Raw genomic sequence first — 25,215 nt, 5'->3', positions numbered from 1 at the left:
GGAGGGCCTCCCGGGTTGTGGGTGGGGAGAGGTGGCGAGAGGGTTAACGCTCTCCCTGGCTGCCTGCCCGTTCTCACATCAGCGCGGTGCATTCCCCTACCCGTCTCGGAAGGAACCAGGAACAGCCCAGCCCTCAGCAACAGGTGGAAGGAGCGCCGCTACACTCGGGAGGCCGTAACTCTCTCCGTCCCTCTCACCACATGTACACCCCAACTCCTCGCACTCCTCGCACTGTCTCTCCCCCTTCCCCCTCCACCTCTCGTCTCTCTCAACACACATTCCTTCCCCATCGAGAACATTTCCTCTTTCCCCGAACGTTGTGTCCCTTTTCACACTGACCCCGCCCCCCTTTCTCCCCGCCGCACTTTCTCTCCCTCTCCCCTCTCCTATCCCACTACGTCTCCCCCCTCCCCCTCCCCCTCTCGATCTCCCACTCCCACACACACACATCCCACCGCACAGGGACCGGTCAACGTGACCGGCATGAAGGTCACAAGACAGCGGCCGCCGGCTGGGACCGTGAGGATAGGAGGGAGAGACTGAGAGAGGGCAAGACTCCCCAGCGGATACCCACCCCCCGCACCAGGAGATAGCGACAGGGGACCGATATGCTGGACGGACGGAGAGGCAGCGGGGCAGCGCAGTTCCTGGTGCGCGCAGGTAACGCGGGTCACAGGCGCCACGTGGGGGGGGGGGGGGGGGGGATGAGGGAGAGTGGTAGCGAGAGTGGTAGCGATGGGGGGGGGGGGGGGCGTGGGGTTGAAGAAGGTGGTGAGGGTGGGGGTTGGGGTTGTGAGTGTGTGAGTGAGTGTGACATTGTGATCCCGGGTGTGGGATATGATATGGAGGGCTGGGATATTCGGTCTGTTCAGCCCGTGGACGATGCCAGTCACAATGTGTCTCCGTTTGCAGAGACCCTGCCCCTGACTCCGGTCCTGACTCTAGTCTTGACTTTGACCTATGCCCTGACCTTGAGCCCTGCCCCGGCGCAGCTGGGCCAGTCCTCCACGCTGACCTGCCACTTCAACCGGCCCCGGGCTTCCGACCTGGGCGTGGAGTGGAGCCTGCGGAACCCCGCCAAGACCCTGGTGGTCTACAGCTACTACGACGGGGCGAGTCAACCCCAGTACCAGGACGCCCGCTTCATGGGAAGGGCGACCATCAACGAGACGCTGCTCGACCTGGGGGACGCGTCTCTCCGCCTGCACAACGTCACGGTTCAGGATGAGGGCACATACCGGTGCATAGTGCGCACCCGGGACTGGAAAACCGAGATCGACACTCAGTTCACCGTTACAGGTGGGTGGCAGGGAGGATGGGGGAGGTGGGGGAGAGGGAGTGGGGAGAAAAATAAAGAGTGGGAAGTTAGAGGGTGAGAGGTGACTGAATGAGAGGACAGCGAGTGAGGGGGGGGGGGGGAGGGGGGGAGCCGGGGCAGAAAGTGGCCTGAGCGAGAGTGGCAGAGATTGAGTTGCCAGATATGGGGGAGAGCAAGTGGTGGGGTGCAGTAAAGAGGGGGTAATGGTAGGGGTGCCGGGGGGGGGGGGGGGGGGGGGCCAGCAGAACGGGAGGTAGAGGGGGAGGAGGGATAGATCAGGGATTCTTAAGGGTGGTGGTGGGAAGTTGGTCAGAGTTGGTTGTTGAGGGGGGGGGGGGGGGGGGGGGGGGGGCTGTGAGTCATAGAGTCTTGCAATATGGAAACAAGCCCTTCGGCCCAAATTACCCACACTGACCAACATGTCCCATCTACAGTAGTCCACGTGCCTGCGTTTGGCCCGTATCCCTCTAAATCAAGGGTTCCCAACCTGGGGTAAATTTACCCTCAGGGAGTACATTTCTCATTGACTGACTGTGTTTGGTTCCGGTATACCGGTATCTGTTCATCATTAGTTGTCCATAAATAAGTGAAATAATATTGTCATGTGCTATTAAAGTTGCCAGGGGTAAACGGGACGGAAAAGGTTGGGAACCCCTGCTCTAAGTCTATCCTATCCTCTGTGTAGCTCCTGCCCATGTTAATGCTGCATCAACCATTCCTCGGCCATCCTGCTGCAATTTTTGACAACCATCTTCACTATCTACAATATCACCCCTTTGTGTGTCATCTGCGAATTTGTTAACCATGCCACCATGTACGTTCTCGTCCAGATCATTGATGTAGATGACAAATAGCAATGGGTCCTGCATCAAAACCTGAGTAACACCACTAGTCACAGGCCGCCAGTCCGAGAAGCAACCTTCCATGATCACCCTCTGCTTCCTTCCATGAAGCCAATTTTCTATCCATTCAGCTATCTCTCCTTGAATCCCATGGAACCTAATCGAACAGCGGTTATTGGTCCCAAAAGGCACATCCACAAACAATTCATCCACTTGCCCCTCCCAATTTCATAAGACTAGATCAAGTGTTGCCCTCTCCCATGTGGTGCCCTCTACATATTTCTGGAGGAATTCCTCCTGAACACATTTGACAAATTCTACCTGTCTACATCGTTTGCACTGTGATATTACCAGTCAACATTAGGAAAGTTAAAATCCCCCACTATGGCAACCTTATTTGACCTGCAACTGTCTGCAATCTCCTGGCATATTCGTACTTCTAATTCCCGTTGACGGTTCAGGGGTCTGTAGTACACCCCTGACAAGGTGATCATCCCTTTCTTGTTCCTCAGCTCCACCCATATAGCCTCACTGGGCAACCCGTCTATAATGTCACCTCTGACCGCTGCCGTGACATCCTCCTAAACTCATAATGCAACTTCCTCTCCTCTTTTACCCCCGTCTCTCCTGAACCCTGGAATATTGAGCTGCCTGTCCTGCCCCTCTCTTAACTAAGTCTCCATAATGGCTACAATGTCCCCGCCATAAGTACTTATAGAAACATAGAATGTAGGTGCAGGAGGAGGCCATTCGGCCCTTCAACCCAGCACCGCCATTCATTGTGATCATGGCTAATCGTCCCCAATCAATAACCTGTGCCTGCTTCTCCCCATACCCCTTGATTCCACTAGCCCCTAGAGCTCCATCTAACTCTCTCTTAAATCCACCCAGTGATTTGGCCTCCACTGCCCTCTGTGGCAGGGAATTCCACAAATTCACAACTCTCTGGGTGAAAAACGTTTTTTCTCACCTCAGTCTTAAAAGGCCTCCTGTCTTGGTTCTGGACTCGCCCAACATTGGGAACATTTCCCTTGCATCCAGCTTGTCCAGTCCTTTTATAAATGTATATGTTTCTATACGATTCCCCATTTTTCAATCTTTCCTCATATGACAGTTCTGCCATCCCAGGGATCAATCTCCTGAACCTACACTGCACTGCCTAAATCAAAAGGGTGTCCTTCCTCAAATTGGTCCAAAACTGTACACAATACTCCAGATGTGGTATTTACCAGAGCCCCACACAACTGCAGAAGAACCTCTTTACTCCTATACTGAAATCCTCTTGTAATGAAGTCCAACATTCCATTAGCTTTCTTCACTGCCTGCTGTATCTGCACGCCAACTTTCAGTGACTGGTGTACAAGGACACCCAGGTCTCGCTGCACTTCCACCTTACCTATTGAGATGATAATATGCCCCCTTGTTGTTGCCTCCAATGTGTATAATCTCACATTTATCTATATTATACTGCATCTGCCACGTATCTGCCCACTCACTCAACCTGTCCAGGTCACCCTGCAACCTCCTAACATCCTCTTCACAGTTCACACTGCCACCCAACTTTGTGTCATCCACAAACTTGCTAGTGTTGCTCCTAATTCCCTCTTCCAAATCATTAATATGTTTAGTAAACATTTGCGGCCCCAACACCGAGCCTTGTGGCACTCCACTCACCACTGCCTACCATTCTGAAAAGGACCTGTTCACTCCTACTCTTTGCTTCTGGCCTGCCAACCAATTTTCTATCCATGTCAACACCCTACCCTCAATACCATGTGCTTTAATTTTAGTCAGAAGTCTCCCGTGCGGGACCTTATCAAAGGCTTTCTGAAAGTATAGATACACTACATCCACTGGCTCCCCTTCATCCATCTTACTTGTCATGTCCTCAAAAAATTCCAGAAGATTAGTCAAGCATGATTTCCCTTTCATAAATCCATGTTGACTTGGACTAATCCTTTTACTGCTATCCAAATGCCCCATTATTACCTCTTTAATAATTGACTCCAGCATCTTTCCCACCACCGAAGTCAGGATAACTGGTCTGTAATTCCCCGTTTTCTCTCTTGCTCTTTTCTTGAAAAGTGGGATAACCTCGAGTTCTCTTATCAAATCTGGTTCTTTAGACAACAGTAAATCCAGAATTACCTTTTCTCTGGTCGGCTCCATTACAAGCTGCTCTAAGAATCCATCTTGGAGGCATTCTACAAACTCTCTTTCTTGGGGTCCTGAACCAACCTGATTTTCCCAGTCTACCTGCATATTGAAATCCTCCATCACTACAGTGGCATTACCTTTGTTACATACCAGTTTTAACTCCTGCTGCAACATACACCCTACATCTGTGCTATTATTTGGGGGGTCTATAGATAACACCAAAGTCTTCATGCCTTTACAGTTCCTCAACTCAATCCAGTGACTCTACCTCGCCAGTCCCTATTGTCTTCCTTCGCATGGGACTGAATGCCATCCCTCACCAGCAGAGTTACACCCCCCCCCCCTCCTCTGCCCACCTGCCTTTCCTTTCTATAGGATGTATTACCCTGAATATTAAGTTCCCAGGCCCGATCCTCCTGCAGCCACGTCTCAGTAATCTCCACAATGTCATATCTACCAACCTCTAACTGAGCCTCAAGCTCATCTACCTTACTTCTTATACTTCGCGCATTCATATACAATAATTTTAATTCCTTACGCATCTCACCTTTCACATCGATCCCTATTACACTTGTCCATACTCTCCTATCCCTTTGTGAGCTTTCTTTCCCATTAATTCTTGGGTCATTAACTATCCCTTTACTCTCTTTCCCTTTAACTCCGTCCTTGACTATCCCATTTAACTCCCCCCCCCCCCCCCCCCCTTATTTAGTTTAAAACCACCATGTAGCAGTGGCAAACCTGCCTGCCAGAATACTGGTCCCCCACCTGTTAAGGTGCAATCCGTCCCTTTTGTACAGTTCCCCCTTACTCCAAACAGATCCCAGTGGTCTAAGAATCTAAATCCCTGCCCCCTGCACCAGTTCCTCAGCCACGCATTCAGTTCCTGCTCTCGCCAGCACGAGGAACTGGAAGCAAACTGGAGATAACCACCCTGGAGGTCCTGCTTTTCAGCATTTTTTCCGAGCTCTCTAATTATCTAAACTCATCTCCCTTACCTGTCACGCCTCTTGCATTATAATATGTGCAGTTGAAACCAACTTTCCTTCATCGCGGACTTTGAACCGGCCCGTTCGCGGAGCTGGCATTCAGCCGCAGGGCTTGCTTACCATCACCCGGCGGAGTCATAACATCGGAGGCCTGGATTGCCTCAGCGCAGAGGGAGAGCAAGGAGCGAAGAGACAATGACTTCTGGACTTTAAACTATGTTGAGTGTTTGTTTTGTTATTTATTCTATGTTATGACTGCAGGCAAAATCATTTTATTGCACTGAAAAGTGCAATGACAATAAAATCTAATCTAATCTAATCACTCCCTGCCTTTCTCTTGCCTATTCTGTCCTCTATAATGTCTCTCATCAATCTCCATATCAACTTCTAACCTCTCACCTGCCTTGGTCTTGTATACAATCCTAATTCTATGCCAATCTAGTTTAACCCACGATGTAGCATTAGCAAACCTGCCTGCCAGGATAGTGGTTCTCCTCCAGTTCAGGTGCAACTCATTCCTCTTGTACAGGCCACCCCTTCCCCATTCGAATTCCCAATGGTCTAGAAATTGGTATCCCAGCCCCCGGCACCAACTCCTTGGCCACATATTAATCTCCCCAATATTTCTGCCCTTACCCTCACGAGCACTAGAGCGGAGGGGGGGGGGGGGGGGGGGGGGGGGGGGGGGGGGGGGGGAGCTTTGCAGTCACAGCGGTGTCATAGAGTGACACTGTGTGGAAACATGCCCTTCAGCCCAACTTGCCCACACCAGCCAACATGTCCCAGCGACACTAGTCCCACCTGCCCACATTCGGTCCATATCACTCCAAACATATCCAATCAATCTACCTGTCTAACTGTTTCTTAAATTTTGGGATAGTCCCTGCCTCAACTACTTCCTCTGGCAGATTGTTCCTTATATCCACCATCCACTGTGTGGAAAATGTTACCCTTCAGATTCCTATTAAATATTTTCCCCTTTACCTTAAACCTAGACCCTCTGGTCCTCGATTCACCTGCTCTGGGTAAGAGATTCTGTGCATCTACCCGATCTATTTCTCCCATGATTGTATACGCCTCCATACGATCACCCCTCATCTTCCTGCACTACAAGGAAGAGTCCCAGCCTACTTGACCTCTGCCTATAGCTCAGACCCACTAGTCCTGGTAACATCCTCGAAAATCTTCTCTGTACCCTTTCCAACTTGACAACATCTTTCGCAGAACACGGTGCCCAGAATTGAACACAATACTCTAGAAGCGGCCTCACCAATGCCTTCTACAACTGCAACATGACCTCCCAACTTCCATTCTCAATATTCTGGCTGATGGAGGCCTATGTGCCAAAAGTCATTTTGACCACCCGATCTACCCGTGACTCCACTTTCAAGGAGTCATGTACCTGCACTACTCGATCCCTCTGCTCTACAACACTCCCCAGAGCCCTAACATTCACTGTGTATGTCCTGCCTATGTTAGACTTCCCAAAATGCCAAACCTCACATTCCTTTGCATTAAATTATATCAACCATTCCTCAGCTCACCTGGCCAATCGATCAAGATGCTGCTGCAAGTTTTCACAACCATCTTCACTATCTGCAAAACCACCCACTTTTGTATCACCTGCAAACTTGCTAATCTTGCCGTGTATGTTCTCAACCGAATCATTGATGTAGTTGACAAACAGTAACAGGCCCAGCATCGAATCCTGAGGCACACCATTAATCACAGACCGCCAGTCCGAGAAGCAACCTTCCACCATCACCCTCTGCTTCGTTCCACGAAGCCAATTTTCTATCCGTTCAGCTGCCTCTCATTGAATCCCATGCGATCTAACCTTCCAGAGCAGCCTGCCATGGTGGTTGAACTGAAAGTAATCCCTCCTGTGGCTTCTTTCCCCAGCTCCTTTCAGCGTCCCTCGGGTGAGCTGTCAAGCCAAGCCGGATTCCGTGGTGAGGCTGATATGCCTGGCGACAGGCGGCTACCCTTCCTCCAAGCTGAGCTGGCGCTGGGACAACGGCAGCGCGTACGGGCCCGGGGCCTCGGGTTCGAAGACGATGCCGGCTACGGATGGGACCTTCGGGCTCCGGAGCTGGCTGGACGTGGCGGTGAGCCAGGCGCCCGCCCTGCGGTGTGTGCTCGGCCTTCCCGGTAGCAACCGGTCCGAGAGCAGCCGCGCCACGTGCCCCGCCGGGAGGAGCGAGGGCAGCGTCTCCATGCCGGGCCGCTGCTCAAACAACGACGGTAATACCACCTCAGCCCGTACCACACGAGGCAGCTCCGCACCGCTGCTCCCCGCCACTCATCCCTCTCTGTATTCCTGCCACGCCTCCCTCCCGTTACCCGCTCTGAACTCGGCTTCGATCTTCACTGCTGGTGCTGCCTATGCGGAGTTTGCACGATCTGTGTGTGACTAGTCCCCTGTGTTGCAGGTTCCCCGGCCCACTGCTCTCCGCACCGACGCATCGGCGTGGTCCTCAGCGCCGTGCTGCTGCTGTTGCTCGTGTTGCTGGCCTTACTGCCAGGGCGGTGCTGTTTGGGGGAGCGGGCGTGCGAGCTGTGCCTGGAGCGAGGGCCATCCGCATGAAGCGCCGGCTCATCACCCGGGCCAGTCCGGTAACTGGAGACACTATCACTGATTGGCCGCGCAAGGCCATTCGGCCCCGGAGACTGTTCCGCGGAAAGAGGAAGCCGTGCACCCTCTCTCTTGCAACTACTGGGCTAGGTGACGGCCGTTCGGCCCCTCTACAGCCTGACAGTAGGCAGTGACTCCCATAATCCAGCGGTAGACCCAGCCGGCCACATGCAGAGATTGTGAATGGGGTGGCGCTGGTCTGGGCAAGCTTCACCTCGCTACCTCACCACGGGGACTGCCTGGTGTAACCGCGGCAAGGACCCTCGCCACACACAACAGTGGTTGCCCAGCGCGGTGGGCTCGTTTGCAACGGAGCTCTCTCTGTAGTGAAGGACACGGCGAGAGAGCAGGGCACCATCACGCAAACTCTCCCAGGGCTGGTTAGTACATGGAGTGTGAGAAGTTGCAGCCACTTTTCGAATATCTAAAGGGGCTGTTCCTTAGGTTTTGGCTACATTTTAGCCCCACGCTCCTGATATTTGGGCACCCGGTACAGAGGGGGGAGGGGGAAGCTGGGCCTGGCCAAGATGGCCATTCGCTGTTCCGGCCACACCGGGGTCGGCGACTTGTCCCTTTTCCCGGCCTATGGGCTCGCGTGTCCCTGGAGAGGGAAGACGCGGTGTCCACGGGGACTATGGCCGCCTCCTGTGGACGCCGGTCGCCGCGAGAGGCCCGAGTGTATTACTGTTGAGGATGACATTATTTTAAAATTGATAACCGTTGTTTGGTGAACTGCCACAACGGCGGTTTTGATCGTGTTGCCCTTTTGTAAATATTTGTTTTTGTTTTATACTGAATAAAAATATTTGTATTTCTAAAAAGGGCGGGTTAAAGACGGAGCTCCAGTTATAGGGCGGTGTGTCGGGGTTACAGATATGGGTGCAAAGGAAGCTGCTGGGTTGTAGGTGTAACGGGTATAGCTTGGACCCAATAGCAGCACAGAGTAGAAACACGGGAATGGGTACACCGTACTCACACAGAGGCTCAGGATTGAGCGAGGGTTCCGAAGAGGGGCAGGCAGGAGACGTGGTCGGGGTAGCGGAAAGTCCGGTAACCAGGCGATCCAACACACGATGCAAACAAACCTGCGAGGGACAGTGGAAAGGAGAGTCGAAGCCAGGCAGGAAGTCGAGGAGCCGTTGCAGGGATACACCAAACAGCCCAGGAGAGAGGCAGACAGAAACCAGGAGGTACGGGACGAAGGCCGGGGTCTGGGACAGAAGGCTGAGGTGATATCCGGGAAGACGACAGGACGGAATGGTCAGGGGCAGGCAGGTTCGAATCCATGTTGGCAGTCGGGAAATCGCTGGAGAGTCTTGCATGAATGCTGAGAACAATCTGGCACTATGTGAACGGTGAGGAGAGTCTATATACCGGGTTAATAGGTGATCAGAGGCAACTGAGTGCAACAGGTGAGGAGAGTTGGGCTGATGAGAGGGGAGTGGCAGGCAGGCAGGTGAGGAAAAGGAGGGACCGGTGGAAAAGTACCGGGAGGTGAAGTGGATGAGAATGAGGAGAGGACAGACTGTGACAGTAGGGAGGGATGTGGGGGGTGAGAGAGGGTGACCAGGACTTGTCGGTGTACAGGGGTCACAGAGACAGGGGGGAGCGGAGTTCTAGAGAGGGCTGTCAGGGTGAGAGAGGGTTACAGAGATAGATAGGAGGGGGTGGGTGGATGCGGATGGAGCTGCAGAGTTCTAGCTATGAGCGGATCTATGGAGCCATCAATGTGACCTCGGGGTGGGAACAGGCATGAAGATGAAGGAAAGAATTGGCCAGTCGGGTGAATGGACCGTTCCGTGAAAAGCAGCGTGGGTTTGTTACCGCCACCTGTATCTGACCGAGAGGATCGTCGAGGCGATATAATACACGCACACGGTGCTTCGCTTCACACCTCCCTGTATTGAACAGTATGTGCCGCTCCTCGGCCCCACCTCCATCTCCGCCGCCGAATGCAGCTGCGGGTTTACGCATCGATGCATCTGCTGTGTGCCAGCCCTGCTCGCCGAGTCATGGCTCGCGTCCCCCGGGAAACCGGTAATGCCCGGCCCACGCTGAACGGTACAGGGGCCGAGGATCCCTCGCTGTGGAGGTGGCGAGTCCGTGCAGGGGGCGAGAGTGAGCTGGCGACAGGCCTGCGACCGGCGGCGACGTCCCTCACCCCTGCAGCCGCTCCACCCCGCGCTGGGCCTGGTAGATGCAGTCGTTGACCGACACGCCGTCGTAGGACGCACCGAGCAGCGTCAGCGGTACACGGTGGCTGGCTGTCCACTTGGAGATGTCTGCTGTGGGGTGGGGGGGAAGGAGAGAGCAAGAGGGAGGGAGGAGAGATGGAGGGGAGGGTAGAGAGCAAGAGGGAGGGGTGAAGAGGGAGGTGTGGGGAGAGATAACATGTAGTTAGTCAGTGCCGCAGGGTTGATTGGGTGTCACCAGTGTTGACCTAGCAAGATCGCAGCTACCAGAGAGTCGCAGGACACTAGAGTTCGGTGGGTTCAGCGTTGGGGTTTGGGTTACAGAGAGAGGGTGGAGTGTATGGGCCAGAAGTTGTTACAGAGGGAAGGAGGGATGTAGGGGTCGGATGTGGCTGCAGAGACAGACCGCTGTGGGGCGTTGCAGAGATAGGGAATGATGCCGGTGTGTGAAGAGGTACAGAGTTGGTGGAAGGCAGACTGGCTGGAGGAGGGGGGGCTGTATGGGGCAGAGGGGGTTACAGAGACAGGGAGGGGTATAGGTATAGTAGGGAGTTAGACAATGGGGTGGGTATAGGGTAGCAAGGTTATAGAAAGGGGGGCATATGGAGACGGAGGGAAGTTGGCATCACAGATTATAGAGACAGGGAGGGAGGTTTTCCACTGGAGGGGGTTACAGAGGCTGGGGGGGGGGGGGGGGGGGGGGGTTCAGGAGGGGGAACAGCCAGATGTGACAGAGGTGTAGTTTCATGCAGGAGAAGAGGGGCGGTGAGGGCTGGTGGCAGATGGGGATTGGGTGCCATTCTGCCAGTGTTGAGTACTATGTGATGTCTGCTGCTTGTGGAGCAGAGAGATGGTAGGTGGGCACAGCGTGGGAGGCCATGCCCGGGCAATGCCACGACAGTGCCTCCAACAAAGGTGCATCCATCAACGACGTTTAATGCCACATTTGTCCTTCTCTGTGCCTGGTCATGCCTGGTGGCTGGCGGTGAGGGTCGGGGTCGAGTGTGTGCGATGGAGTGGTGCCGACTCAAGTAGACCTGGTCACACTGAGGGGTTAGCGGGGGGCAGGTCAAGGGCATGGGGCTGGTGCGGCGCTGACACAGGCAGACCTGGACACACTGCGAGTAGCTCAACACACTTACCCAGGAGTTTCCAGTGTCCGACTCCATACTGTGGGATACAATCCTGTGTGCCAAAAACATGGGAATAGTTAGAGATAAAAACGGGGTGAGCTTCACTCTGTGTCTGATCCGTGCCTTGGGAGCATGTGACAGGACAGTGTAGAGGGAGCTCTGCGCTGTCTGACCCGTGCCCCCCCCCCGTATTTTGCCGAGCTGCCGCCCCCTCTCACCTTGTGCACTTTGACGATGGCTGTCAGTGGCTGTCCTGCGATTCCCAGTTGTTCCTGCACTGCCTCCTTGGCTCGTTCCAGCAGGTGCTCCTTTGACACTCTCTGTGGGTCTCCGAATGCACCAGTGAACCACGATCCACCCATCATGACCTGCCGAGATTGGAGCCAGTCAGGGAGAGGAAACCCACGGCAACTGATCTCTCACTGACCCCATCTACGGAAAAAAACTGTCCCAGTAGGACACACAGGGCAGTACAGCACAGGAACAGGGCTCTCAGCACCACTATGCCAAACATGATGCCGGGGCCAGGATTGAATGACATGCTCTGGTGCTGGTCTCTGGCATAAAACTTAGAGGTGAATGAAAACTGTAAGGTGAGCAGGGGAGAGAGGAGGAAACCATGCTGGGGCAAGAGGCACAAACTGGAAAGGCTCGTTATCAGAATTCAATAGCGAGTTCCGAGGGCTGCAGTTAGTCAAATCAGGAGATTAAGTTTACAGATGCCAGGAAAATTGGTGGTGTTGTTAACAGCAAGGCAGCTTCAGAATGAGATTGGCCGGCTGGTAAATTGGGCAAGCAGATAGAATTTAATCCCGCCATGCTTGGGCGACGCACGTTGGGAAGTCTGATGAAAGTAGGAGGGTGGGATTCCAGGTGGTGTGGAGGAACAAAGGATCCTTCTCTGGATAGAAGGAATGGGTGTCGTTTTGGGCTAAGACCTACTCAGTTACTCCAGCATTTTGTGTCTATCTGGTGTAAACAAGCATCTGCAGTTCCTTCCTAAACAAAGGAACCTCGGAGTACAAAGCCAAGGAACCCTGAAAATAACAGCACATGTGGAGAAGGGGGATGCTGGCCTTCGGTAGTTGTGGGGCGCAGAGTGGAAGAGTGTATAACATTGGTTAGGCTGCAGTTGGAGTATTGCATGTCCTTCCTCCGAGAGGGGCGAGGGTCGTGCCCAGGGCCTGTGCCCTCTGTCAGGACCTGGGAATTATAAGAGGCTGGCAATTATGAGAGGCAGAGCAGGGGTGAGAGCAGGAAACATCTCATTTCAGAGATGTCCGAAACCACAGCTTCAAGGTGAGGTTTTGAGGATCTGAGGATTTATTTTCTGCCAAACAATGCTTGGAGTGTGAAGAGGTGGTCGAGCCAAGGACTCACAAAAGTCCCCAGATAACCACTTAAATTGCTAAAATAGAGGTGGCTGAAGAACATTGTTGGGAGATGGGATGTGCATAGATGGGCACGTGATGGTCAGCAGGGACATGGTGGGCCGAAGGATCTGTGTCTGTACTCAGCAAGTCAGTGACTAGGGTGGTACTCAAGCATACGCTGGGAGAGGGCAGCAAGGCAGACAGTGTGATGAGATTGGTGGGGGCTGGAGAGTGAGAGGTGACAGTCCCTGTGGACTGAGCACAGTCGGTCCATCGTGCGGTCCACAACAACCTGTGTCCGGTACCTCCAGTGTAGAAGAGACCCCAGTGTGGACACCCAACACAACTCACCGGGTTGTACGTAATGGTATGAACAGAATTCTCAAGTTTTAGGTAACACTCCCCTCCACCCCTTCTCACGCAGACCCTTTTTCTTCTCCCTCCCCCCCCCCCCCCCCCTCCCCCTCCTCTCCTCAACCCCAACATTCCTTCCTCTGGCTTTCCAATTCACAACTCTTCTATCATTTTGCCTCACACGTTTTGTTTTTTTTTCATTTCTGGGAGGATCTGGCAGCAGCTGATGGTGATCTGTGAGGGGAGGGGTGAATTACAAGGAAATTGTGCAATGGCCTTGTAGTCAGGGCACAGAGTGGAAGAGCAGGATAGACAGGATGCAATGAATGGCCTCCATTGTTGGGATAACGATAGCATGAATGGCCTCCATTGTTGCCATAGGGACCCAATCTGGGGTCGGCCTGAGCACAACATGGGTATCCACTGGTCCACCTTCACCCAGAGGGGTATCTGTCCCAGTGTCCACCGATAGCCTCACCCAGTGGTGTATCTGACATGGTGCCCACTGATATTCACCCACCCAGTCATGTATCTGTGTCAGTGCACACTGATATACACACACCCACCCAGTGGGGTATCTGGCACGGTGCCCACTGGTCCACCGTCATCTGGTGGATATCTAACCAGAGTGCCCATTGATGCACCCACCCTCATCCATGAGGGTATCTGTCCCAGTGCCCACGACTTCACCCATCCAGAGGGGAACCTGACAGTGTGCCCACTGATGTCCCCACCCACCCGGCAGGGATGCGTACCGTCAGTCTGGTGGTCGGTGATCCCGATCGGTCATGCTGGGGGGTGCTGCAGGAGTCGTAGACAACACCCAGAATCTCCCCACACTCACCCGACGGAATCAGGTGTCCGAAACCCTGTGGGGTGGGGCGGTAGAGAGGGAGAATTAGACGACTGGCACTGAGGGAGGGGGGAGAGTGAGAGGGGGGGGGGGGAGAGAGGGGGAGGGGAAAGTGAGAGCGGGGAGGGGAAGGGTGATGGGGAGAGAGAGAGAGAGGAGTGTGGGGGGAGAGAGAGAGGATGGGGAGAGTGAGATGGGGTGAAGGTGGGGAAAGGAGAGCGAGGGGGAAGAGAGTGGGGCGGGGAGGGGTGCTGTGTGGAGTGGGAGCGAGGGTGAGATTGGGACGGTTGGGTGGGGCACGAGGAGTGTGGAAGGGGCCAGCAAGGAGGGTGGAGTGGTCACCAGGGGGTGTGGAGCGGGAGGGAACGAGGGAGGGGTGGGCTAGAATGGAACGAGGAGTGTAGAAGGGGGTGGTTTGCTCACCGTGACAGGCAGCACTCGTCCCTCGTACTCCAGGTTCACCACGGCCACAGAGACGCTGCCGATCTTGCCCAGGGCCTGTGCCAGCGGTCGCCAGGCAGGGGGCAGCAGCGGGCCCAGCACTGCAAGGGGGGGAGGGGGGGGAGTGAGGAGAGCAGAGGTCAGGGGCGGCACACACAGTGATTGGGGCCAGACGCCACTGCACCACTCTACCTACCTCCAGCAGGAAGTGCAGAGAAAACGTGGTCCGCTGCCAGGATCCCTCCCTCTGTCAGCACCTGCCAAAGACACAAACCGATCAGACAGAGCTGAGACCTCACCCAGGATCGGGGCTAATACACAGACCCCTGGGGGTGGCTTACAGGCTGACACCTCACCCAAGGGGTCAGGGTTTATACACAGATTAACACGTACTTGGGAGTGGGCTACAGGCCGTCACCCCACCCAGGGTTGGGGCTTGTGTACAGAATAACAGATACTCAGCAGTGGGTTACAGAACAGGCTCTAATCCAAGAGTTTGGGGGTGATATGTAAAACAGACACCCAGCAACAAGGGACAGTAACTGGTCAGGAAAGAATGGTGGACACCGCCCGGCACAACGCAGCTACTGACCACCCCACCATCAAGGGCATCTACACAAGCGGCAGCCAATATCAAAGACCCACACCACCCTGGGCACCGAATCGTTTTGTTACGACCGTCAGGACGAAGGTACAGGAGACTGAAAACCCCATCCACCAGGTACAAGAACCGCTTCATCCCGGCTCTTGAACACTGCACAACACGAACCTGAGCAACATGAATCTTCTATATAAGAAGGAACTACAAATGCCGCTTTACACTGAAGATAGACGCAAAATACTGGAGTAATAGGTTAGGCAGCGTCTCTGGAGAAAAGGAATAGGTGACATTTCATCATCAGTCTGAAGAAGGATCTCGATCTATTCCTTTTCTCCAGAATGCTGCCTGACCCGCTGAGTTACTCCAGCATTTTGTGCCTATTTTAATCTTCGACGGACTGTGTCTTTGGTTACCTAATATGACAGTTAATGTGTTGTATTATAATTATTATATATTTATGTATGTGATTTGTGTTTACTGGCCTGTTATTGTTGTGTGACGGGTACATGATGTGACTGTTGTGCGGCGGGTACATGATGTGGTGGGTACATGATGTGGCGGGTACATGATGTGCTGGGTACATGATGTGGCTGGGTACATGATGTGGCGGGTACATGGTGTGGCGGGTACATGATGTGACGGGTACATGATGTGGCGGGTACATGATGTGACGGGTACATGATGTGACGGGTACATGATGTGCTGGGTACATGATGTGGCGGGTACATGATGTGGGTACATGATGTGCTGGGTACATGATGTCGGGTACATGATGTGGCGGGTACATGATGTGGCGGGTACATGATGGCTGGGTACATGATGTGACGGGTACATGATGTGCTGGGTACATGAGTGACGGGTACATGATGTGACGGGTACATGATGTGGCGGGTACATGATGTGGCGGGTACATGATGTGGCGGGTACATGATGTGGCGGGTACATGATGTGACTGTTGTGTGATGGGTACATGATGTGACGGGTACATGATGTGGCGGGTACATGATGTGACGGGTACATGATGTGACGGGTACATGATGTGGCGGGTACATGATGTGGCGGGTACATGATGTGGCGGGTACATGATGTGGCGGGTACATGATGTGACGGGTACATGATGTGACGGGTACATGATGTGGCGGGTACATGATGTGGCGGGTACATGATGGGACGGGTACATGATGTGACGGGTACATGATGTGACGGGTACATGATGTGCTGGGTACATGAGGCTGGGTACATGATGTGCTGGGTACATGATGTGGCGGGTACATGGTGTGGCGGGTACATGATGGAAGGGGTACATGATGGGCGGGTACATGATGGACTGTTGTGTGACGGGTACATGATGTGACGGGTACATGATGTGCTGGGGTACATGATGTGGCGGGTACATGATGTGGCGGGTACATGATGTGCTGGGTACATGATGTGGCGGGTACATGATGTGCTGGGTACATGATGTGACGGGTACATGATGTGGCGGGTACATGGGATGTGGCGGGTACATGATGTGGCGGGTACATGATGTGGCGGGTACATGATGTGGCGGGGTACATGATGTGACTGTTGTGTGACGGGTACATGATGTGAGGGTACATGATGTGGCGGGTACATGATGTGACGGGTACATGATGTGACGGGTACATGATGTGACGGGTACATGATGTGACGGGTACATGATGTGACGGGTACATGATGTGACGGGTACATGATGTGACGGGTACATGATGTGACGGGTACATGATGTGACGGGTACATGATGTGACGGGTACATCCGCCAATGAAACACCCGGCTCTCCACGTCACCCACCTGGCAGCCTCCATCGGCAGCGGGTCGTAATTCGGTGACGGGGGTGTGCAGGTGGATCTCCACCCCCTTCGCCCGTAAGGCAGCCTCCATGGCCTCGGGCAGGCTCTGCATCCCCCGGCGCAGGCTCCACTGTGCCCAGCCCTCGCGCCGCGCACGCTCCATCACCTCCGTCTTTGCTCCGTCCCACTTCACAGCTGCACAGACAGTGGCCACAGGTTCGTGTTGCAGGAGGCGTGAGGGGACGGGAGAGCGAGGGAGGGAGGGAGGGTGGGAGGAGGACCGGGTGAAGGAAGGAGGGAAAGAAGGGGGCAGAGCAAAGGAGGGGGGGGCTGGGCGAAAGAGGGAGGATGGGTAGGGGGGGGTGGGGGGGGGGGGTGAGGGGGAGGTAGGGGGATGTAGATGGAAGGAGGGGGGAGGGTAGGGCGGGGGGGGGGAGAGGGAGGTAGATGAAGGAAGGAGGGAGGAGGGGAGCCAGGCCAGGAGGAGAGAGGGAGGAGGAAGGGAGCGAAGGAAGGAGGAGGGAGAGGGAGGAGTGGGATGGGGGGGGGGGGGGGCAAAGGAGGGAGGCAGGGCAAGACATAGAGGGGGGGTAGGGAGGGGCGATGTGATGGGGGGGGTGCACGGGCAGCTGATGGGGAAGGGCGGAGAGGGGGCGAGACATGCAAGGCAGCGAGGGGGAGGGGGGCGGAGAGAAGAAGGGGGCCTCACTCACCCCCTGATCCAACCAAACATGCCGAGCAGCACGGAGCCCCAGCTCCTCTCTGCCTTGAAGAGTGGGGGGAAGCAGGAGCGGACACTGAGCTTCCGGCTGTCACCAGCAAAGATCCCTCGGCACAGGCTGTCCGCCGCATAGTCCGCCACCTGTGGGAGAGCCAGCGTCAGCAACGGGGGTGGAAGGCAGTGTGTGTGGGGGGGGGGGGGGGGGGGGGAGAAAGGACAGGGCGGAACAGTGGGCAGTGATGGTGCTGTTGGGCAGGTGGCTGGGAGATGGGGGTTGGAGGAATGGGGTCAGCAAGTTGGGGGCTCGGGCAATGTGGGGGGGGGGGGGGGCAGTGGAGGAGGGGGACGGAGTGTACGGGGGGCCAGTGGGGAGTGGTGCACCTGATGAGGGAGGGCTGGGAGGTGGGGGCTGGGAGAGGTACAGTGGTGTTGGTGAGGGCAGTATGGTGAGGGGGGCAGAGTTGGGGGCTGGGAGGTAGGAGCTAAGGGGGGCGGAGCAGGGTGGGGGCAAGGGTAGTGTGGTGGGAAGGGGGGTGCAGAGAGTAGGGGGCTTGGCGGGGAATGTTGGGGATGGGGGAGAATGGCTGGGAGCGGGGTCTGGGGAGCGGGCGGTGTGGGGGGGAGCGGGGAGTGGGGGAGCGGGGGTCGGGGGGGGTGAGGGGGGGGGGGGCTGGGGGATGGGGAGTGGGCCTTGGTGTGGGGGCTGCTGGCAGTGGATACACGCTGCCCTACTCCTCCGAGGACTCTCCCCTCGGCCCCGAACCTGTGGGGGAAGAATGCGTGCACACTCTCGTCCTCCTCCTTGCTCCGTGGCAGGATGGGGTTCCCGGGCCAGGCTCCAGGCCAGGGGCTGGGAGAACGGAGGTAACTTGCTGAACACACTCCTGCACAAGGAAGATGGGCAAGAAACTGTCAACACCGAGGCTGTCCATGGGAGCCCAACTGTGGCCAGATATTACCACAGGACCAAATCCATCCCAGCCAGTCCCAGCCTCCCCCCCCCCACCCTCCGCTCGACCACCCCCAACCTCTGACCTCTGACCCTCCCTCCCCCCCCCCCCCCCCCCCCCCCCATGAATCCCCATCAGTTGCATTCTGGAATTTGAGGACAAATGGATAGTGTAGAGATCAGTGTCCCTGGGTCAGACCACAGGTGGGAGCACTGGGCCGAGATGGGTTGATGGAGCAATGGTGGGTCGAGCGACCATGCAGTAGGCGACTGTGAACCAAAGGCTGATCATCGCGATGGCCATCTACCTGATACTAGTAGGCAATTTGCAAAGCTTGCCGCCAACGAAGAGATATCTATTCTTGGTTGCAGCATCATTGTAAGTGATTGGAAGCAATTCACTTTCCAAACCAATCTCAGAAACCTGGAGGTGAAACAGAAAGGAAGAGGAAAAAGGAAAATGAAGGTAAACTTTTCATGTCCATCCCACCCTGTAATTCACTCCCAAAATAGTGTCAAATTGGGGTCAATAGTGTCCCAACATATAGTTCTAGTTTAGACAGACAGCACGGAAACAGGCCCTTCGACCCACCGAGTCTTACGGTCACAAGTGATAGGAGTAGAATTAGGCCATTCGGCCCATCAAGTCTACTCCGCCATTCAATCATGGCTGATCAATCGCTCCCTCCTAACCCCATTCTCCTGCCTTCCCATAACCTCTGGCACCTGTACTAATCAAGAACCTATCTATCTCTGCCTTAAAAATATCCACTGACTTAGCTTCCACTGGCTTCTGTGGCAAAGAATTCCATAGATTCACCGCCCTCTGACTAAAGACATTTCTCCTTGTCTCCTTTCTAAAAGACCGACCTTCAATTCTGAGACTATGACCTCTAGTCGTAGACTTTCCCACTAGTGGAAACATCCTCTCCACATCCACGCCTTTCACTATTCTTCAATGAGGTTCCCCGTTCATTCTTCTAAACTCCAGTGAGTACAGGCAAAGTGCCGACAAACACTCATCATAGGTTAACCTACACATTCCTGGGAGTCCGCGCCAACCAGCGATCCCCGCGCACCAACACTATTCTACACACACACTAGGGTCAATTTACAATTATACACATCCAATTAATCTACAAACCTGCACGTCTTTGGCAACTGGGAGGAAACCAGATGTCCCGGAGAAAATCTCCGCATGTACAAACTCCGTACATACAAGCACCCAGTCAGCATCGAACCTGGGTCTCTGGCGCTGTAAGTCAGCAACTCTACGGCTGGCCACCGTGCCGCCAATAATTGACACTATTTTGGTCATAGTGACAAAGTATGTATTATGTGATTATGGAGGCGGTGCTTCGGCTCTTGAAGAGCATTTAGATGGACGCCCCCAGAGTCTGATGGGATCTATCCCAGGTTGTTGAGGGGGCCTTGATTAGGATCTATGTTCCTTCTCGGAGGACTGGAGAGTTGCCCGTGATGTTCCTTTATTTAAGAAGGAAAATAAGAGAGAATCCAGGGAACTATAGGCCGGCGAGCCTCACATCAGTGGTTGGGAAACTACGGGAGAGAAATCTTCGATGAGAATTTACTCCCATTTGGGAATGGGCTAATTAGGGAGAGCCACCACAGCTTTCTAAATGGCAGGATGTGTCTTACTAACTTGATTGCATTTTCTGCGGTGACAAAGGAGATTGATGAAGGTGGGATATTGTGTTAGTAAAACTTTTGATAAGGTCCCTCATGGTAGGCTGTTCCAGAAGATTAAGATGCACGGGAGTCATGATGACTTGGTCACATGGATTCAGAATTGGCTTATTCAAAGAAGACAGAGGGTTGTGGTGGAAGATAGATATTCTGGCTGTGACCAGTGGAGTTCCGCAGAGATCTGTGCTGGGACCTCCGCCATGTAAGAGGCTTTCAGATACACACAAGGAAGTGCAGGGAATGGAGGGTTATGGATCATGTACAGGCAGATGAGTTCAGTTTCACTTGGCATCATGTTTAGCGCAAACATTGTGGGCTGAAGGTTCCTGTACTGTTCTATGTTACATCACTTATACATAATCTGTTAGTTTTGTTCAGTTTAAAACATTAATGTTTTGTCAAAACATGAAATCCGAACCTCTCAATTAGATCCCAGCCTTTAATTCATTCCCAGTGATCTGATATTCTATACATAAACCCCAATGCCTGGATTAGATCCTAGGAAACCGTCATAATATAAATAAACCCACAAGACCCTTGCATAGATTGCAGCCTGTAACGCACTCCTGGAGATGTGAAATTCTGGTGAAACCCCCCCTGGCCCGGGTCGCAGACCCTCTCCCTCACCAGTTGGAGCGTGTTCGTGCCCACTGTCCCTGTTGACCGGACTCCCCTGGGTCCGTGCTCCAATATCGCCCCTTCCTCGGTGCGTGTGGTCTGCAGCCAACCGCCCGTGCGATCACTCGCTTCCAGCAGCAGCACCTGGACAGGTAAGTGAGGATTGAAGGATGGGATAGTGTGGAGGGAGGAACGAAGGGAGGGGAGGTGGGACAGGCGACTGGGAGTAGGGGATTAGAGGGTGGGGAAATATGGGATTGGGAACAGGTGGAAGAGGAAGTAAACAGTGGATGATGGATTACTACAGTTTGAGTCTTGTCCCTGTGTCAGGGATGCTGCAGTTACTTGGGTTAGAACCAAGCAGAATTTCCAAGCACTTCACAAGGTCTGACGCTGGGATTTTATCCTGGGTGCTGGGGTAGGGAACACACGGGGGGGGGGGGGGGGGTGGTGGGTGAGGGGGCACACAGGGAGGGTTGGTGGGCACCTGGGAAGAGGCATTGGGTGGAGGCACTGGAGGAAGGGGTTGCGTGGGAGCACCGCCAGGGGTGGGTTGGTGGAGCATCGGGGCAGGGAACGTTACCTTGGCAGCAGGTACAACTCTGCTGAGGTGGAGAGCGGCAGCGAGGCCACTGACACCAGCTCCCACAACGACCACGGTGCGCGGCATCAAACCTGCGGGGAGATGAGGAAGAGCAGGGTAAGGCCCAGAGACATGAGGGGCAGAAGCCCGAGTGACAGAGGGAAGGGGGAGTGCGAGGTGGGAACAGGAGGGTGTGGGAGAGGGGGAAGAGGAGAGAGAGAAGCAGGAGACAAAGGTAGGCGGAGGGAACATAGAGGGAGCTGGAACACTTGTGGACACTCTGGTGAACGTGCCTTTCCTGCTGAGCCCTCACGTCTGAGTTTGTGCTCTCTGCGCCTGGCTGTTTATCAGGGTGACACAGCAAGTTCCTTTATCTGCAATGTTTCCGCAGAGCCGGATCGACCTGCCTCTCCCTGTACAAGCCTTACGAGTGGCTTGCTGTTGTTTTACAGGTTTGTTCCTGTTCCTGGTTTCCTTGTACAGCTGTTGTTGGAGTGAGTCAGGCCTCTCCAATATCAGATGATGGAGACCACCACTACTCTCTCATTGCTCTCAAGCCCAGCCACGGGTGATGTGTAACTGTGGGGAGGCTCTCTGACTCCTTGACCCTCCCTTCAAGCAGTGTCCCAGACCCTCTCCCGTCTGATCCCGTCCCTCTGGGACATGGTGACCACAACTCGCTGCAGGATCAGGCTGGGGTCTAACTGGTGTAGGGCACGGTTCCTGCACTCCCTCCCTGCCCTTGTACTCTGAGCCTCGTCTGAAGGAAAGCAAACAGTCTGTCGTTCTAACCCGTGATGAGTTATCCCGCACCTTTGGGGATCGGTGGGAATGCAATCTCCCCCACCCCCCATTTATTGTGCATTCCTAACTATGCTTCACCTCCCAACCCACCATCACACTCTCATCTAAATGAATACATTTGCTACTTCCATGCCCAGCTGCCCAGATCCTCTCCACCTCCCTGCGGTCTGAATCTTTCCTCTTCAATGAGCCACCCAGTTGTGTCACAGCCACAGTTGAGTTGTGGAGGATGCACTGAGAGCATAGAGCAATATAGCACATCAACAGGCCCTTCGGCCCACAAGTAAATAATGCTTCAAGCAGCATAGGTAAAGAATGCCAGCAACCCCCCAATTGCAGTCAGAGTTGGGCAGCACCAAGCAGTCCATTCACCCCAACTCACCCACGACCAGTGCCTTCCTGAACTAGTCCCATTCGCCTACATTTAGCCTATATCTCCAAAACTTTCCTATCCACATACCTGTCCAAATTGTTATCGTACCTGCCTCTGCCATTACGTCTGGCATCTCATTCACATACCCACCACCCTTTGTGTGAAAAAGTTGCCCCTCAGATCACCTGTAAAACGTTCCCTTCTCACTTTAAACCCGTGCCCTCCAGTTTTAGACTCTACTACCCTGGAGAAAACACTGTGAGAATTCAACTTATCTAAGCACCTCATGATTTGATGCCCCTCTGGGTCACCCCACAGCCTCTTTGCACCAGGGAAAGACTTCCTGCTTGTCTAGCCCCTCCTTATAACACAAGCCCTCCAGTCCCGATAGCCTCCTAGTGAATGCTTTCTGTACCCTTTGCTGTTCAAAGCACCCTCTGTACAGCTGGATGATCAGGAGTGCACCCTGTAGCCCCCCCGTCCAAGCTGACCGTCGCCCAAGCTGCATCCTACCGGTAAGCTGTGGCCTTCTTCCCGTGGATTCCCTGTGAAGCTGCCACGAGGCAGGAGCCTTACGGCTTTGTGGGGGACTGGGAGGAGAGGTGGGTCAGGGACAGCCTGCCCGTGTTATCTCCCTCCACACTCGGTGCAGGCAGAAGGGGAGGGGACTCTGCAGGAGCCCATGTCTGTTAACACTGAGCCACTGGGTAGAACCGATACACCAGGAGGGAGCAGCGCTCCTTGACACAGCATTGTAAATAAAGCACTCCCATTGCATACAGCCCCGGCATGAGGCTCGGGACAGCACTGGGGATTAACTTCTCAGTATCATCCCTCCAGCACCAGCGGGTGAGGAAGAGGGGATCGAATTGGGGCACTCAATACAGGAATCGGGACATCATATTACAAAGATACAAGTTGGTGAGACCGCACTTGAACTTTTGTGTGTGTGTGTATATATATTCCCCGCTGTGTGTGTGTGTGTGTGTGTGTGTGTGTGTGTGTATATGTGTGCGTGTTTACTCCGTGTGTGTGTGTGTGTGTGTGTTTCCTCGCTGTGTGTGTGTGTTTTCCCCGGTGTGTGTGTGTGTGTATGTGTATGTGTGTTTTCCCCGTGTGTGTGTGTGTGTGTGTGTGTGTCTGTCTCTGGGAAAGGTGCAGTAACGATTGCAGGAGGATGCTACTGGGATTGGTGGATTTAGTTATAAGGAGAGACTGGATAGGCCGATAATGTTTTCTTGGAGCGTAGGAGGCTGCGAGGTGACCTTATAGAGGTCTATAAAATGATGAGGGGTGCAGAAAAGATGGTTGGTCACAGGCTTTTCACCAGGGTTAAGGAATCCAACATTTGAGGGCATAGGTTTAAGGTGAGAGGGGAAGCATTTAAAGAATTGAATGAAGGGGGGCTGGGTACCTAAATTGAGCGGGGGAGGATATAAATTGAGTGGGATGGTGCCTAAATTGAGTGGCGGGGGGTACGTTATTTGAGTGGGGAGGGTGTACCTGAAATTCGGTTTGTGGGGGGAGGGGTGTATGTGGGTTGTGGGGGGAGAGATGAAAGTGGGTTGTGCTGGGAGGGGTGTATTTGGCTTGTGGGGGTGTATGCGGATTGTGGGGGAGGGGTGTATTTTGGTTCTTTAGGGTGTATGTGGTTTGCATGGACGTATTTATGTTGTGGGGGGGAGTTTGTTTAGTTTAGAGTAAGGCTGCTCTGATGAATCAGTTTTTGTTTAAGTGATCAATGATTAGCACTAGAAATTGGACACTATGAGAATTCATTGTTTTGTCAATGAATGTTTGGTAACATATCAGTCAGTTTATCCAGTAAAGCTAACCAAAAATGTAAACATAATCAGTTAAATGCATTCAAAAAATTTCGAACAACAAAATGATGAATAACTGGATCAATTTTCAAGGCAAGAATTCAGATGTTTGATGCAACTTTGCTGCAAAAACGATCGGAGCTTAGTGAAGCGCAAGCATTGTGAAACAACGTTCAGAGAGACTGATCTCATAGACACAAAGTGCTGGAGTAACTCAGCGGGATAGGTGACGTTTTGGGTCGGAACCCATCTTCAGACTGAAGTTCTCCTCCTCACTCGGACGGGAGTTCTGTTTGTCTGACCCACTTCGATAGCTCCTCAAGTTATACTTTAGTATCTTTGGTTGTGCCTACTTTGTTCTCCTCTTCCGGACGGGAGTTCGGACAGTGTGAAGAAGGGTCCCGACCTGAAATGTCACCCATCCTTCGTCTCCTGAGATGCTGAATGTCCCATTGAGTTACTCTGGACTCTGTCTATCTTCACCATAAACCAGCATCTGCAGTTCCTTCCTACACGATCTCTCACCAAGACTGAACCTACCCCCAGTCCGGCCAATATCTTTCCCTGCGCCCTCTCCAGCACAACCCCACCCTGCCTGCGGTGGGCGACCAGCGATCACACCGCTGGCCACAGGCGGCAGTGAGATGGGGATACACGGGGATGGCGGCAGCTGCTGCTGCTGGAGGAGCCTGCGGGTCGCGGCCTTACCTCCCACTCCTCGCCTCACCGCGCATGTCCGCACTCGGAGGACCAGTGCACGGCGCATGCGTGCACGCATTGCCCGCCGGCAGTAGGATCCGCCCCACTGGAGATGCACATGCGCGGCCGTGGTGCTCCCCGATCCGCTTGGTCACTGCGCAGCTGCGTCCTGGAGGATCCTGGGATTTGTAGTTTGAGTCCTCATTGCCGCAGCCAGTGACAAATGCCAAAATGGTAC

The 25,215-nt window shown here is 54.0% G+C and overlaps 2 protein-coding genes across 2 annotated transcripts; one reads left to right on the top strand and one right to left on the bottom strand.

Moving 5' to 3' along the window:
• The first annotated feature begins 17 nt into the window (after positions 1–17).
• On the top strand, positions 18–8,762 carry LOC129708717 (CD276 antigen-like). Its single transcript, XM_055654664.1, has 4 exons — positions 18–660; positions 913–1,299; positions 7,209–7,550; positions 7,739–8,762. The coding sequence occupies exons 1-4, from the start codon at positions 609–611 to the stop codon at positions 7,891–7,893; spliced, it is 936 nt and encodes a 311-aa protein (XP_055510639.1). The 5' UTR covers positions 18–608; the 3' UTR covers positions 7,894–8,762.
• A 1,061-nt stretch (positions 8,763–9,823) lies between these two features.
• Positions 9,824–25,076, bottom strand: ppox (protoporphyrinogen oxidase). Its single transcript, XM_055654665.1, is given in 15 exon segments — positions 9,824–10,226; positions 11,276–11,318; positions 11,485–11,634; positions 13,749–13,862; positions 14,270–14,388; positions 14,484–14,544; positions 16,702–16,895; positions 17,414–17,429; positions 17,431–17,562; positions 18,166–18,243; positions 18,245–18,305; positions 18,679–18,794; positions 20,705–20,839; positions 21,279–21,370; positions 24,987–25,076. Coding segments are annotated over 15 exon segments (1,509 nt in total). The 5' UTR covers positions 25,057–25,076; the 3' UTR covers positions 9,824–10,098.
• Positions 25,077–25,215: the final 139 nt, after the last annotated feature.

Source organism: Leucoraja erinacea, chromosome 24 (genome assembly GCF_028641065.1).
Source record: "Leucoraja erinacea ecotype New England chromosome 24, Leri_hhj_1, whole genome shotgun sequence".
In the NCBI taxonomy this organism is placed as follows: Eukaryota; Metazoa; Chordata; class Chondrichthyes; order Rajiformes; family Rajidae; genus Leucoraja; species Leucoraja erinaceus.
The sequence above is the reverse complement of the archived record's forward strand: the minus strand, read 5'-3'. Positions and strand labels throughout refer to the sequence as shown.

Bases quoted from the DNA above. Each gene is read 5' to 3' on its own strand.
- LOC129708717 (XM_055654664.1), top strand. From the start codon at position 609: ATGCTGGACGGACGGAGAGGCAGCGGGGCAGCGCAGTTCCTGGTGCGC. The intron at 661-912 runs GTAACGCGGGTC...CTCCGTTTGCAG, and splicing joins GCAGTTCCTGGTGCGCGCAG to AGACCCTGCCCCTGACTCCG. The intron at 1,300-7,208 runs GTGGGTGGCAGG...TTCTTTCCCCAG, and splicing joins CACTCAGTTCACCGTTACAG to CTCCTTTCAGCGTCCCTCGG.